Here is a 15,959-nt window from a genome sequence, read left to right as displayed (position 1 = left end):
CCACCGGTTAGAGCAACGCCGAGATGGAGAAAAAGCATAGGCAAATTATTCCAACGCGGTCCAATCTCCTCCATAAAATAGCGCCCCAAGAAAACACTTTGCAAATCCTAACTACTGGCCGGAGCCGATACTCCGGGGTCCTCAGCCCCTCCCGTCACCGAAGCGGCCGACGGAGGAAACAGGGACCGGCGGCTGGCCGTTGTAGTTCGTCCCGGGTCTTCTTTTCTCTCGGAGCGGTTCCTGGTTTTGGCCTCTTGGGCGCCCATTGGACAGTTATGCGCGTGCCTGTTGGCCCATCTTCTCTCATCGGCAAAAGTAAGAATATTCATGGGCCAATGGCATGTTTCAGTTGGTATTGTGGAAGGCCCAAGCAGGCAAAGCCCACACACGACCACGTCACACTGACAAGAAAGCCCCACAAACTAACGAGACCCACGTGTCAGTGACCACGAGGAAGCGCTACGGTACAGGCAGCACCTCCATCCAGCAAAACCCCCTCACCGCGCCGCCGCCGCCGCCTCCGCCGCATCTCTGCTTCCGATCTCCCCACCGCTTGCCGAGACCTCGCCGTGCGCTCGGCCATGGCGTCGCAGCAGCCAGCCCTCTCCATCCTAGGTACGCCACCTCCCCCCCTCGCGGTCCTCTCCCCTAATCTTGCACCCGTCTGACGGAACGCGCGGCCCGGACGAACCGCAGTGCGCGAGCCCGACGGCTTCACGGTGTGGCCCGGCCCTCCCTACCCGCCGGGCTCCAGCCCGCCGCAGAAGCTCCCCAAGACGGCGTGCAGCGCCACCACCTTCTCCAGCGACGGCTCCCGCCTCCTCGTCACGGTGGCCTCGGCCTCCGCCACCGTCTACGACTGCGGCTCGCTCTCCGTCCTCAGGTCCTTCGACCTCCCGGGCCTCACCGCCGCCGCGCTCTCGCCCACCGGATCGTACCTGCAGACCTTCCAGAAGTCCTCCTCCCCGCAGCTCAAGAATGTCACGGTCTGGCACGTTGACACCGCCACCGCCCTCTACCAGCACTACCAGAAGAACCTGTCCAAGGCCACTTGGTTCGTGCTACCTGAACTTTGGTGCTTCAATTGTGCTTCCTGGACTTGGGTGGTTAATTGTACTACTAGTAAATATGCACTTGCCTTAGGGAGGGGCTGGACACTTCATAAGTGAAGTGATGGGCGTTTCTTTGTGTACATTCAGTGCATTTGTAGTTGCATCCTTTTGTTCATACCAAATATTTATTGATAAAATGCAAGAGATGTGTATGAATGTTCGAAAGCTTTCATATGCATATCAGATGTATATGCTTCTGACACAAGGCTGGACCAAAAAAAGGGACTTAGTTAAATAAATATCTCCCACGACCCTTCGTACATTCGAATTGGCTATGCTGATCTTTGATTTAGGGTTCTAACTTCTCAGAGAGGTGTTTCTATGCATTCATACAAACATTGATGGGCATCGTCGGGTTGATTCCAACTAGTTAGCCAAAATTTGCGAAACCCTTGTTGCTAGGGTACTACATAATCTAAATTAACTGTGCACCTACGATTGAAACAATGTCTACTAAAAAGTGCTGAAACAGTTTTGGACAACTTTCATCTGATAATTTCATCTACACACAGTTTGGAATGGGCAATGAAATGCATTCAGCTTAATGATACATGACACGTTGATTACATTCACAGGCCAATGGTTCAATTTTCTGCGGATGAGTCAGTTGCTTGCCGGATGCAGACTAACGAGATGCAGTTCTTTGACACAAAGGATTTCACTAAAGGGATTGTACACAAAGTTAGATTCCCAAGCATAGCTGCAATGCAGCTTGCAAGTGATCCAGGATCTCATGTTGCTGGATTTGTCCCGGAAGCAAAGGTTTGACTTACTTGCTTTTAAATTTGGTAGTGTTTCCACTGTAAATTAATTTCACAAACTCAATGAGTTCTTTTAATCTTTCTTTGCTCCTTTTTCTTGTAAGTAGGGTGTTCCGGCCAGTGTTCAGATCTTCTCTTGTGACAAGGATGCACAAAACCAAGTTGTTGCACGCAGGAGCTTTTTCCGCTGTTCCACTGTTCAGTTTCACTGGAACAAGGGGTCTACTGGACTTCTTATTGTTTCTCAAGCTGACGTGGATAAAACCAACCAGAGTTACTATGGTGAAACCAAGTTGCACTACTTGACAACTGATAGGGCCTTCGAAGGAATTGTTCCTCTCAGTAAGTTCTTGGTTTCTGAAATTCTATACAAGACTGTTTTGTAATATGTGGTCACTAACTCTATCAATAATTTGCAGAAAAGGAGGGGCCGGTGCATGATGTTCGGTGGTCTTCCTCTGGTTCAGAATTTGCTGTTGTGTATGGATGTATCCTTAGTTCCTTACATAGTTCTTACATTAACCAGATATTTCAGATCTATTGTCATGCCATTTTCTGCGCAAGTGTTCCTTGACTGAATTTCAGTTATGCCTGCTAAAGCAACAATATTCAACAAAAAGTGCAACCCTCTTCATGAGCTTGGTGAAGGTCCTTATAATACAATAAGATGGAACCCCAAAGGGCGATGTATCCTTGCAATGACTTGATCAGCCAGCCATGCCGTGTTCTCTGTCTTCAATGGGTGTAGCATAGCATATGCACACCCTTTTATTGCAGTTTGGTTATTAGAATAGCCATATACATCTAACAAAAAAAAATAGTAATTTCACTTGCTTTCATGTAAGGCAAAACTGCTTGGTGATATCCTTGACCTCATTTTTCCTACCAGTTATTGTTATAGCTGGATTTGGTAATTTGCCTGGTGATATGGTATGTTACTTCACTACTATAAATTTTGTATTAAGCGATAACTTTGACAGTGAGAATGAGTGGACATTGAAGTCTTGTGTGGTTGAGGAGTACCTATAACAAACTACACAAGAAAAAAAAGGGGCATGCTTTTAAGTGGTTGCTGCCTAGCTCACATAGTACTTCTTTGCCAGGCTTTCTGGGATTATGCAGAGAAGAAGTTGGTTGGGAAAACAAAGGCTGAATGGTCTGTCATAAGTGAATGGTCACCTGATGGCCGCCATTTTATGACTGCTACTACAGCTCCGAGGCTTCAAATAGATAATGGGTATATTTCCCACAGCTTTTGCATGCTAGTGGAAATGGGTTTGGATCCTTACACGGTAATCTTCATGTTTCCTGGTGCAGAATAAAAATATTTGACCACAATGGATCTCTCCAGTTTAAGAAGATGTTTGAAAACAAGCTTTATCAGGTGTGTGCCCTGCATAGCCACTTGTGTATATTTTCGTTGGTCCTAAACAATTAGAAACGTGTCGAAGAAATAAATTTGCAAGCCCTCACATTACCTTCATGATTGTTGTTTTTGAATTCCGCAGGCTGACTGGAAACCTGAAGCACCTGAAAGATTTGATGACATTGCTGACCTCACAACATCTTTAAGTAACATAAAAATTGAAGATACAAAGAAACAAGGTTCCAGTATTATCTTATGCTCCATGTTAGCAAGTAATGACCAATTGTTATCTCCTATTGACTTCTATGGTTTCAGGACAAGGTTCTAAATCGGCACAAACATCAAGTAAGGCTCCTGTAACTATAGGGGCAAAACCTGCTGGAGCATACCGTCCACCCCAATCAAAGCATACTGCAGCGCTTCAAGATAAGGTATATCTGAAAGATACGTCAAATTCTAGTTATCCTGGATATTTAGCTTGCAATCACAAACTACTGAAACTGCTGATCAAATATTGGTATTTTTTTGCGGACTCAAATATTGATTTTATTGCTAACCTGCTGCTTTATCCATAACCAGAGGGTGTAAAATGCTATCTGTGCACACTTAAGACTTACTCTCTGAAGAATTGGGATATTTGATATGTGGACTGCAATGTCATACGAAAATAAATGTGATTCCAAAAGATCATATGAATATTTCATGATTGATATATAGGATGACTCCATTCTTGAAAACAAATGCCGGGAGTGTACTAGTTGGTCACGAAGTCATGCAATGCAGCACACTGCATGTGCATAATAGTGTGGTCGAAAGTAGTTGTCTACTCCTGCTGAGAACACACAAATTTTACTAAAAACACCCCCTAGTCCTTCATTTGGTAGAGAAACAAGCATTTCTTTGTTTATTCCGGATGATTCCATTCTTCAAAAGAAATGCCGGAAGTGTCCTAGTTGGTCACGAAGTCATGCAATGCAGCACATGGCATGTGCATAATAGTGTGGTCGAAAAGTAGTTGTCTAGTCCTGGTGAGAACACATGCATTTTACTGAAAAACATGCCCTAGTCCTTCATCAGGTAGAGAAACATGCATTTCTTTGTTTATTCCTGCACACAGTATTTCTAGTATACTACTCCCTCCGTCCCATAATATAAGAGGCTATTACAACCAATATACCATTTACAACCAATTTACCATTATTTATTAGCCTGCAATGCCCACAGGTTAGTTTACCAGCATGTGGAACCGACTTTTTTGTGTGTATTACATCATTCTAATACATTTCACTGAAACAATAGCGTCTGCTGGTTCCTCTTAGTTAATTATCCTTTTTCATGTTCTACTAGCTGTGGTATTGTGTGTTTGTAGTTCAGGTGGTTAATAAAGCTCTCGTTGCTCTTTTATCATAATACTGACTTTTCACATTTGTTAAAATGCAGCTTTTCGGTGGCCTTGCTCCTACAGGGTCAGTTTCTTCAGCACAACCTGCATTTACTTCTTTTTTGTTGTATGTCGTTTTTAGCTCTATGCACAACTAACCAACCTTCGAAATGGAACAGACCGGAGATGAGCAAAACCGCATTAAGAAATAAGAAGCGCAGAGAGAAGCAGAAGGAGAAAAAGGCTGGTGAAGGTTCCTCTGCCGATGACAGCTGATCGACTGGCTTGTTTTAGCATTTTTAGCCAACAGAGCGAAATTCATAGTGAGAGAAGGTTCCTTCTTTTTGGTGGAAAAGGCTATGTATCTTGAATGTGAAATCATGATTTCCATTAACCTGTGATGTGTGAGGTCGGAGCAACAATATGGCACAGCAATGACCATAGTTTTTTAAAATACATCGGCTTGTATAAGTCTATCACAGAAAATAGTGGAGCTATTTTATTTTGCTCGGCCATTGCAAATATTTGGACCCAGCAAATTAACGATGAGTACATTTACATTGTTGTGCTTTCAAAGAGTCCAAAAGCCAAAAACCTAGCGCGCTAAATACTTGTTTTTAGGCAATTCTTCACAGCATTGACAGAAGAAATACTTGTTTATAGGCAATTTTTGACAGCATTGGGACAGCAGCAAGAATATGACAAACAAGGAGACAGAGTTGCGACAACAGCCATACTTATACCTCTATTCCAATGAATAAAACATCCTTGTTTTTGGTGTTATTTTTATGCTTTGAAAGCTCAACCTAGGAGGAATCAGTTTTGCCGGGAAGTGACTTGGCGACTAGAATTACATTAATTATTTAAAATTTGTCTATACACAAGATTTTGTTGCTTAGACAATCGCTCCTGATATTCATAGAGGATGCCTTTTTCTCAGTTAGATCTCCATATCATGTGGAGTGGGATCACCAACATGGACGCAAGCTACAACGAACAACGGGAATTGGATCAGCTGATATAAATCCAGTTTGGCGGAAGCTATGGGGGGAATCAAAGTTCCATCAAAAGTTAAACTTTTTGCATGGAAAGCACTACATGGAACTCTACCGTGTAGGGCAATTTTAGCTAACCGACACATAACAACTTCGGGTCAATGTCCAGTATGCTCTAGTGGAGCAGAAGATATACGACATACTCTTTTCACTTGTGAAAGGGCGGCGGCGGTATGGAAAGCCCTAGGATTGGAAAATATAATTGCAGAGGCATTGCTCGCCGATAGGGCAGGACAAGTTTCCCTTGAGCATTTGATCTGTATGCAGCAACAAAAGTTCCCTGTTCTTGGTCACGCTTCTCTGCAAGCAATGATCCTTGTGGGAGCATGGTATATTTGGTGGGAGAGGAGACTGTTCCTGAAGGAAGGAAGATTGCAACCACCGCAACGAGCAGCCATGCCTATTACAGTGCTAGCTTCAAATTTTACAGCTGTTGCATCGTCGAAGAAAGGCAACATGAAGAAACTAAATTGGAAGAAGCCACTTAAGGGGATGGTTAAACTAAATGTTGATGCTTCATTCTTTGAAGTCACTGCCTCAGGAGCCACTGGAGCTGTCCTGCGGGATGACCGTGGCATGTTTATTGGTGCTTCCAGCCAGGTACTAGTGCAGGTACTGGATGTGGAGTCTGCTGAGGCGTGAGCTCTCCACCATGGACTCCTTTTTGCGTTGGAGATGGGATGCAATAGAGTGGAAATAAATTCAGACAACCATGCAATTATTGATGCAATGAACCTGGGTGGTTACTCAATGAGCCCAGCAGCAGCGATTCTAAATGATTGTGCTGAGCTAGCGAGAGATTTTATGAAAGCAACCTTTATATAGAAGAAAGTCCACTTTTGATACTTGAATTCTAGTGGAAGTTCACTTTTGGTCCTAGAACTTTTGTTTGGATTAAAACGACCCTTAAACTCTAAGAATGGTTTACTTTTAGTCCTTATCCCAATTGAGCTAGGCAATTATATGCTAGGGGCGGCAAAAAACTCAAGGCAACGCTGCATGGGCAGAGAGGCAGGACGATGTTGATCAGCAAAGCAAGCAGACCTTTGTGGTGCAACGCTTCAAGTGAATTGTGAGGTGGGGGGGGAGAGAGAGAGAGAGAGAGAACTCGAGCGAGAGACTGGTTCGGGGACACAAGGGTTTCAATTTTTCATTAAGTTGTTGGGTTGTACTTTAAAAGATACATTGAAAGATTTTCTGCCACCCATGGCATATAATTTCCTAGTTTAATCACTAGAATTTAAGGACCAAAAGTGGGTCCAAAAGATTTAAATGGTGTAGCAGACGAGGTAGCAAAGCATGCTAATGATGCAGGTCCTGCTAGATGGATAGATGATCCTCCTCATTTTATTCTTGCTAAACTTTTAACAGACTTAACTATTATTGAGTAAAATAAAGGTTGTTTCCCAGTGTCAAAAAATATATATAACATGATATTACAACCCAATATGTCACGTCCCATAGTATTAGATATTATGTAACCAATATGTGAGTTAGCAGGTTGTAATAACGTTACAGGACGGAGGGAGTACTATTCTTCCACATTCTCCTCTTACAGTAAGCATTGTGAACAGATACAAATGATGTCAATGATATGAACGAACAACGTGCTTAGAGCAATCTCCAATTTTGCCACTAGGTCCTTCATATGGCTTTTACAGTTATATTCAATCGCAAAATAGGTGAACAGTTATCACCTACATCTGATTACCAGGCTAACCATCATAATAATCAGTCTCATCAACTACAAAATTGCCAAAAACCCGCCCACATTCAAAATACTTAACAAACCAGATAGAGACACATGTACGCATTAAAAGAACAAAGAACAAGACATCTGCCCCAGCAAGAAGCTCCATCCATGTAGAATTTTTGCACCAGCCGTGCAACCGGTACCCATCCCACCTACGCCCACATATTCTTTGAAGTGTCAAAAAAGGACAACGGAATGCCAGAACTAAGACTTCTGGGCATGAGGACGCCAGTTTCCTCTGCAAAGCTCCTCCATAAGATGAACAAACTTCTGAGGCTGTTGCCACCACATGGGTTCGGAACTGGCTGGCCTCTCGTACCGCTCTTCTTGAGAGCCGTCGTTTTGCATGAATTTCTCTGAGAAATTGCGCCATTGTTGCATGGAACGCTTCAGTCTGGCAGTTCGCTTACCAGTGACAAGATATCTAGTGTAGTCCCTGGCAAGACGGTACAGCTCTTCACCTCTGATAATATGGATATACTGCACCAAAGAGAAAATACAAGTGATTTAGATCGAAGTCATGGTTTCTTAATGTTTAGGATTAAGCTAAGCATAGATACACAACTATGATATTTTATAAAAAGATGAAAGTCACTTTGGTATTTCCATGTTGGTTGTGGACGATGCAGTCTATCATGAGCAAGAATTATTTCAGAGACAAATGCTATACACTACTCAACTAACACAAAGTCTTTCAATAAAACCGGAACCAAGCAAGCAACCATGTTATCTGCCAAACATACAATACTTATTAACTAGACATATACAGACAGAACTGTTTTGGTACAAATTGTCCGAGACTGGCCTTTTTGGTCAGCTGATTTATGAAAAGGTTATTGTAATAAAAGCAAATTATATAACACGACATTTCATTAAAAATACATAATTATTTACTGATAATAGCATTATAATAAAATTGGGAAGTGGGACTACACTAAAGCTTATAAATCAGAGGTGATAGATGTAAAAAAAAAAACAGCATTTGGAAAGGAAGGAAAAACACAACAAGAAAGCAGTGATAGTTACCACAAGTATAAAAGCAACAGTTGCTAAGATAACTTGGACTATTTCATCCAATGATTCCTTGAATGATTCATCTTCTGGGCCACCGGAACCACCATTACCTCCACGCCTGTTTCCATTTCCTCCACCTCCACCAGATGCTTGTTCTCTCAGCATAGTGAGTTTCTCTTTCAGCACATCTTGTATGGGTCGTGGCTTTTTTGCATCAGCCAGGGCCTTGTTCAAATCATCCATAAAGGTCTGTAACAAGGCCAAAAACAAGTTAAGGAGACTGTTCAACGACACTCCTAACAGAAACCAAACGAAACATATATAGATGCACCTTTCCAGCACAAATCATCTGGTGCATAAACTGAGACTGTAGAAACCTATTTTGGCCACATACCCCTAACTTTAACTTCCACCACCAAGCCAGACCATGCCCCTGAGGCCCTAACTACTAGCCTTTCAACCAACCCAATAGATTACATGAGCTATATAATAAATTAGTTTCAGGAGCATCACATAAGCATGTTTTGGGAGAAAGTGTGGCAAGGTTGAACAAAATAATACCAGAAGAAAGGTTGAAACAAATACCAGATATGTTAGCTCACATGAGCTAATATCAAGTGAACAGCAGGATGAATGAAAATACTGTGACTATTGTAGTCGGTTCAGACACATACGCACATCATGTATAATCGAGCATAGGGTCACGGAATATGCTTACATCATTGTCAGTCTCTGGATTCCATTTTCCACTCGAGGCATAGACAGGAGTAACCCTTTTGTGGCTAGCAGCAACAATAACAAGCCTTGGGTAGATTTGCTTTTCAAGCTTGCGGAGTCCAAGAGCACGCGACCGTAGGGAACACTGTGCAACAGGTAGTAATCTGCAGGTCTTCCCAAGACCCGCTATGGGTCTGTCCACAATGAGCCCACTATGAGGCTTGCAAGTTGTAGCTTGGAAGTAGCTCATGCTTTTCTTTTTACTTGAATCGCCGAATTAACCAGAGACAAGTCTGCAGATTTACAGACAGCATAAGGGATTTTCTTGAATAATACACAAAAGACTGGTTCATCCATCAGAAGCAGAAGCAAGTAAGGAGCTATATAAGTAGTAGAAATAAACCATTCCATGTTCTGTTATTGACCATAGATCAATTGCATGTGGAAACATACTCAAATAAGAAGTACTATGTACATGTGAAAATACACAGATGTTCTTAATGTACTCTAGTCTCTAGGCAATTTCATCAGATACTAAAATAACACAATTCCTCTTCCCCAGATGGTAAATTGAAGGAACTGTGTCTTTTTCACATGCATACTTAACTACTAAAGTGAACATGCCCCCTTCTGGTTTAATAAGGAAATATCAGCGCTAAATTGGAAAATGTTATGCATATCTGCCAGACTGCCAATTATATATTCCATCTAATAATTCTATGTTATATACCGAAAACAGTTACAATGCATCTGCTGTTCTACTTTACAGAGGAAATACCGAGTACATCGGCATCCACTTTCTTTTATCGCATCTTGTGCCTTCCATACACAATACTGCCAAATGGCAATCATTTGATACAAAATTCACAACTAAACATGCACTACCTTTCTTGCTCATGCCCAAACCAACTAACGGAAAACCGCAAGTGAAGCGAACAAAATTCTACGACAGAAATGATGGCACTGAACGACCAAAGATACTGCTATAATACCGCTCCAGTCCTATGTGCATGTAAGAGAATGAACCTTCTCGGGAAATTCCGTCACAAATCACGCGAGCAAAGGCAGCTGGGAGTCGGAATTGGCGCTGAGAGACGGTACGTGTTCCTTATCGTTGAAACAAAAATCGTGAGGGGTTTGACAGATAAGGCAGAGGCCCACCACGGATTGGCTTTCCCCTTCCCAGCGGCGGCAATTTGTCAGATACCGAGGGAGGGTAAACCACAGTGCACGGCAACGCACCCTAACAAACCCTAACCGACGAGGAAAAAAAACGGACGTTGCCGCCAGCGCCGGCGCCACGGCCACGAACACGAGGCCGACCAAGCGGGCGGACGCGAACCGGGGGGAGCGCGAACGGCGGAGGCGAGGGTCGCAGATCATGCGAGATGAAAAGGCGAGGCGGTGGAGGGGGCGTTACCTCGAAGCACCGCGGCGGCGGAAGGCTGGTCCCCGGCGGTGGGTGGGAGGCGAGGCGGGGTTTCCGCGTACTGGGAAGGAACCGAGGAGAAGATGGGACGGGGAGAGGAAGAAGGGAGGTGGAAGGAGAAGAGGGATTTGGATTGGGGTCGTACTCGGGTCGGAGAGCCCTGTATGCCGCTCGGGCAGTTTGTAACCCGGCGCTGCGCAGTGAGAGTTGTTAGGCCAGCCCACGTAAGGCCTTTTGGTCTGTTAATTCCCACTTCAGGCCTCGTTCGATACAGGTGGTTTGATCGGGCCTGTTACGTCTAATCCCCCCACGCAGGTCGGCCCTTGTTTAGACCACAAAGGGACGCCTCACGCGACGGCCCGTCACCCCGTTATTTAACTTAGGATTTTTGCGTGGAGATTTAGCTAGCAAGGTCATCACTACCCACGGTTGACGAGCGTGCTCGCCGACATATCACTCAACTGATAAGGTCTGCCCGGTCTGTAACGTTGCCACTGATAGCTGGTGTCACGCTCTCCTGGACTGTAACATGGCTAGGTCAGTTTCGGCACTCATGGAGGGAAGAATATGTTGAACCTCTGTTTGGAGATGAGACAACAGATCCGAAGCTCTGGCTTATGACATTGGCAAATACTTTACCACAAAGGAATTTTTTTCGGATATTACTGACACTCTCTGCCATCTGGTGGGCACGACGAAAGGTGATCCTTGACGACGAATTTAAAAGTTGCAGAACTAGATGGGGACAGAGGAAGTGGACCCAAGGGTGGAGCATGTAAACCAAGATCAGCTAAATGGATTACACCGTAGACGGGAAGTGCGAAGATAAATGTCGATGGGGCTGTAGCGAAAACGGCAAATAAAGAACCTGTCGGAGCGATATGTCGAGATGAGCATGGGCATTATTTGGGTGCCTCGGTGGTTGTATATGATGGGATTACTGAACCGGCGACTATGGAGGCATATGCATGCAGAAAAGCTTTGGAACTTACTGAGGACATGAACACCCAGAAGCTGAGGATCGCTTCGGATTGTCTGAATGTGATTAAAGATATTCAACGCTGGAGTTTCAAAGGGAGGCAGCGCATGGTCCTACGTGACATTGATCAACGCATGAATTTTTTCAGGAGACCACTTATGGTTATGAACATAGAGAAGCGAATGGGTAAGCTCACAGATTAGCCAAAATGGCAACTACCCTAGCTGTAGGTCGCCATTTTTGGCCAGCTGATCCACCGGATCACCTTTGTATCCCTGTCATTTTGATTCAATAAAGCTTCTCATGTTATCTAAAAAAAGACAATACTCTACTTAGTCCAAAAAGAAGGGGGTGATGGGTGCCGACCTGGTCGGCATGGACCAGACGCCGCACAACCCCCGACACATGTTTGCGTCGGCCCACCTTTCCTCTCACTTTTTTTTGTTTTTTCTCTTTTGCTTTTCTGTTTATATTTTACGATTTCAAAAGGCCGAAATATTTTTAAATCAAATTTTCTAATAATTTGGAAGTTATTTTTTCATTTTTAAAAAAAATCGAAATTTTCAAAATGTCATTTTTTTAATCTAAATATTTTCCGAATTTGAACATTTTTTCAATTGTACATTTTAAAAACAATCAAAATTTGAACACTTTTTAAATATGAACATATTTTAAATTTAAACTTTTTTGGAATATGAAAATTTTCAAATAGGAATTTTTTACATTTGAATGTTTTTTGAATTTGAACTATTTTCAAATCTGAACTTTTCGAATTTGAACAAAAAGAAAAATAAAAAGGAAACAAAAAATAAAATAAAAAACTAATAAAAGAGAAAGAAAATAAGAAACGGAAAACGAAAAAGAAAAAAAAACGAAAACGGGCGAGGCCCTATACCAGACCAGGGTGTGTGGTGCCTGGTCGGTGTGTAGGATTGGCCCAAAAAAACCGCTACACTCGAAAACCCTATACACCAACCAAATTATTTGGGGGGATTAGTGGGATAATTCCTAACAAATTATAAATCTCTACTTACTTCTAAAAGCATGTTTCGTACTATAATATTGAGCAAGTTTAATCCCTAGTTATCTCCACTTTTCCCAAAATCTTAGTGTATTTCTATCAATCCCCAATACTTTACTCCTACCTAATGAATTTCGGACGGTGTTTTGTAGGGATTTGGTAACCGTAGCGGTATCAACCAATACTCTAGAGTATTATCCTTACTAATCCCCACAAAACTCTAGTACCAAACAAGGCCTTACGAGTTTGTCAACCATCGTTTCCTTTCATTTGGAAGAAATGAAATGAATTGGCATTGATGGCATCATTTCATTTTGCAAATCCACGAAAATGTCAGGGTAATAGAAGGAATTAATGTTAGGCATGCGATGAAAACCATGAAATTCTCAATTGAATCCGTAACCGATTCGGTGGTAGCCAAACAAGTTTTTTCTTCGAATTGCAAATGAATTCTTTAATTCCAGGCCCGAATGATGGGAGTCTAAACAAACTCAAAAGAAAGATACACAGGAAAAACCTAGCATGGCAAAGCTAACTATCCAAAAAGGAAATAGAGATCGTTGTCCGATGGAAAGGAGGTTTTGAGAAGCGTAAAAATAAAATAATGGTCAAGATGCAAAGACAATGGAAAATATTGATGTAATTTTTGATTTCCAAATACATAGGTGTTTACAGGTATTCTAATTTCTTCTGTTTTTATTTTATTTTAAGGCCTTTTAGGCATTCTAGCATTTGCAAGAGCCCGCCAACCCTTAAGGTGACTTTGGTCTTTGAATATGAGAAGCAGAGATGTTTGGCTTTTCATCTAGCCACCAAGAAAGGGTGAAGAAAATTTCAAGGTTATGCCATCCTCCATTGAAGAAGATGGGAGAAGAACAGAAAACCAAGGGCGAAAGAAAGAAAACGGAAATTAATGAAGAAACTTGATGTCAAGCAAAGGGAGTTTCTTCCCGCAAAAAAAAAAAAAAAAAAAAGCAAAGGGAGTTTCAATTGATAGAGGGAATTAAGTGGGTCTAATTAAACGATTGGCCGTGCTAGCTGAGAGGGGGTTGGTTTTACCCTCGTTTGAGGGGTTTCCACATTAGGCCTTGTTCGATTTCCTACGGAATTGAATCCATTGACATGGATTTTGGGGATTAAATCTCATCTAAATAAGAATCTCCCTAATTTTTGTCCAATCCACTCTAATTCACCAAGAAAAAGGATTAACTGAACAAAGGCCTTGAAAATTTGTTAATAATACATACACGTCTGAGATATTGTTTAACGGAATCTAAGATACTTACACGTCTGAGATATTGTTTAACGTTAATAATACATACACGTATGGATGGGGTTACTGCCGGGATGAGTGAGGTGAAGCTCAATGAAGATACAAAAAAAGAAAAAGATCTAGAAGTTGGTGGTGATGTGGTACCGGGGCGAGAGGATGCTGGAAGAGAGAATGAGGAGGTTGCTGAGAAGACACAGGCTGTAGAGGATGTTGCTGAGAAGTCACGGGTGGTAGAGGATGATGTGGAGAAGATAGACAAAGGTCATATGACGAGCTTTGAGGAAGATCACCCCACTCCTAAAGAGGCAGAGTTAATGCTAGCAAAGAAAAAAAAGAGGAACAAATGGGGGCCGGTACTGCCAGTGAGGCAAAGTGAGAGAATCAACAGAGATGGCAAGACGGCGCTCGACAAGGCTACATCTTTACTGGAGATAAAGAACCTGGAAAAACCGGCTGGTAAAAATTCGAAACTGCTTAAGCACTCTTTTGCTAGTATTTGTTCTTCTACTTTAGTAGAAAAAGCAAAGTTGGTTAATGTTTCTCTAGGAGGGAATGATACTTGCATTAGCAGTAACATAGATAAAATGAAAAAGTTAGAGGAAAAAAGGATGGAAACCCTTAGAGAGGAACAACCTGATATTTTTTTACCCACTGATATTGATTATACTTTAGAAGATGCCATGGAAGACCAATTAAAAGAAAAAGATAATGAGATGAATAATGATGCAGATAATGTGTCTGGTGATGGTGTTTATGACTTTTCTGAATCTTCTTATAGATTTAGGAAGCATGGTAGGAAAAATAAAAAAAATAGTTATGATGATGAGGTTTAATATTGAGATTTGGAATGTTAGAGGCTTGAATGCAGAGGGTAAAATTACTGCGGTTAGTGATGCTTTGAAAAAGTCTTATCCGGATATCATTGCTTTGTCGGAAACAAAGAATGAGGACTTTAGTCCTGTTTGCCTAAAAGCCTTAGCCAATTTTCACGATTTTGATTGGAATTGGTTACCAGCAGTTGGTACAGCTGGGGATATACTGGTAGGTATTAACCTAGGGGTTTTTGAGATCTTCTCCTGGTACAAAAAAAAGTATTGTGTGATGGTCTCTTTGAAAAATAAGATAGACAAATTTATTTGGAATTTTGTGGCTGTGTATGGAACGGCGTATGAGGAACATAAGCAAGAGTTCCTGGATGAATTATCATCTTTAACCATAAACAACAACCTGCCCATTGTTTTTGGAGGGGATTTTAACTTGGTTAGAAAATTTGAAGATAAAAGTAATGGATCCATAAATTTGAAATGGACTAATAAGTTTAATGATTGGATTAACGCTGCCGGGCTAATGGAGCTGCAAACCTCTAATAGGAGGTTTACGTGGTCAAATAATCAGGCCATGCCGATTATGGCTAATCTAGACAGAATTTTGGTCTCAACTTGTTGGGAGTCTCATTTTCCTACAGCATCAGTGATGGCTTTAGCCAGACCTGGGAGTGATCACACTCCTCTGTTGTTGAGTGTGGGGGAAAAAGTGGATAATAATAGACCTTTTAGATTCGAAAAATGGTGGCTGGAAATTGACGGCTTCGCTGATATGGTTAGTGAAAGGACACGGATGTCGCCTAGAGGGGGGGTGAATAGACGATTTAAAACTTTTACGAGATGGGCTTAACAAATGCGGAATAAAACTAGCGTTTACTTTGTCAAGCCCAAAGCCTATATACTATTGTTCACCTATGTGCACCAACAACTTATGCTAAGCAATACAAGCAAGTATGAGATAGCAAGATATATATAACTTCAAGCACGATGGCTATCACAAGGTAAAGTGCATAAGTAAAGAGCTCGGGTATAGAGATAACCGAGGCACGCGGGAGACGATGATTTATCCCGGAGTTCACATTCTTGCGAGTGCTAATCTCCGGTGGAGAGGTGCGGTTGCTTAGTGCTCCCGAACGCCACAAGAGGCTCACCTTGAGGTGTGGTTGCTCGATGCACACCAACGCCACAAAGGCCTCACCCCAAGATGCGGTACTCACACCACACACCGAACGCCACGAAGGCGCCTCACCTAAATCTCCGGTGACCCTCGCCAC

General features: G+C 42.3%; 2 protein-coding genes across 3 annotated transcripts; one reads left to right on the top strand and one right to left on the bottom strand.

Annotated features, from left to right (window-relative positions):
- The first annotated feature begins 550 nt into the window (after positions 1–550).
- LOC124692646 (eukaryotic translation initiation factor 2A-like) lies at positions 551–5,126 on the top strand. Its single transcript, XM_047226060.1, has 13 exons — positions 551–615; positions 697–1,054; positions 1,688–1,874; positions 1,981–2,215; positions 2,293–2,361; positions 2,459–2,560; positions 2,763–2,803; positions 2,977–3,110; positions 3,191–3,257; positions 3,382–3,478; positions 3,555–3,670; positions 4,680–4,705; positions 4,800–5,126. The coding sequence occupies exons 1-13, from the start codon at positions 582–584 to the stop codon at positions 4,894–4,896; spliced, it is 1,563 nt and encodes a 520-aa protein (XP_047082016.1). The 5' UTR covers positions 551–581; the 3' UTR covers positions 4,897–5,126.
- A 2,139-nt stretch (positions 5,127–7,265) lies between these two features.
- LOC124692645 lies at positions 7,266–10,685 on the bottom strand. 2 transcript variants are annotated; one of them, XM_047226059.1, is made up of 4 exons: positions 10,580–10,685; positions 9,161–9,452; positions 8,455–8,691; positions 7,266–7,908 (listed from the first exon to the last, which is right to left on the bottom strand). In XM_047226059.1, exons 2-4 carry the CDS (start codon positions 9,407–9,409, stop codon positions 7,633–7,635), a joined length of 762 nt encoding a protein of 253 aa, XP_047082015.1. In that variant the 5' UTR covers positions 9,410–9,452; positions 10,580–10,685; the 3' UTR covers positions 7,266–7,632. The 2 variants fall into 2 exon arrangements, with proteins under 2 accessions (XP_047082015.1, XP_047082014.1); XM_047226058.1 differs by lacking the exon at positions 10,580–10,685 and adding an exon at positions 10,186–10,375.
- Positions 10,686–15,959: the final 5,274 nt, after the last annotated feature.

Source organism: Lolium rigidum, chromosome 2, assembly GCF_022539505.1.
Source record: "Lolium rigidum isolate FL_2022 chromosome 2, APGP_CSIRO_Lrig_0.1, whole genome shotgun sequence".
In the NCBI taxonomy this organism is placed as follows: Eukaryota; Viridiplantae; Streptophyta; class Magnoliopsida; order Poales; family Poaceae; genus Lolium; species Lolium rigidum.
Note: the sequence above shows the minus strand (reverse complement) of the source record. Positions and strands in the feature narration are given on the sequence as shown.

What these genes read in the sequence shown, in the direction of transcription:
- LOC124692646 (XM_047226060.1), top strand. Translation starts at nt 582, where the DNA reads ATGGCGTCGCAGCAGCCAGCCCTCTCCATCCTAG. An exon ending in ATGGAACCCCAAAGGGCGAT is followed by an intron (nt 2,561 to 2,762) that starts GTATCCTTGCAA and finishes TTTTCCTACCAG; the next exon opens with TTATTGTTATAGCTGGATTT. An exon ending in GGTGGCCTTGCTCCTACAGG is followed by an intron (nt 4,706 to 4,799) that starts GTCAGTTTCTTC and finishes GAAATGGAACAG; the next exon opens with ACCGGAGATGAGCAAAACCG.
- LOC124692645 (XM_047226059.1), bottom strand. Translation starts at nt 9,409, where the DNA reads ATGAGCTACTTCCAAGCTACAACTTGCAAGCCTCATAGTGGGCTCATT. An exon ending in ATCCAGAGACTGACAATGAT is followed by an intron (nt 8,692 to 9,160) that starts GTAAGCATATTC and finishes GCCTTGTTACAG; the next exon opens with ACCTTTATGGATGATTTGAA. An exon ending in CTGTTGCTTTTATACTTGTG is followed by an intron (nt 7,909 to 8,454) that starts GTAACTATCACT and finishes TCTTTGGTGCAG; the next exon opens with TATATCCATATTATCAGAGG.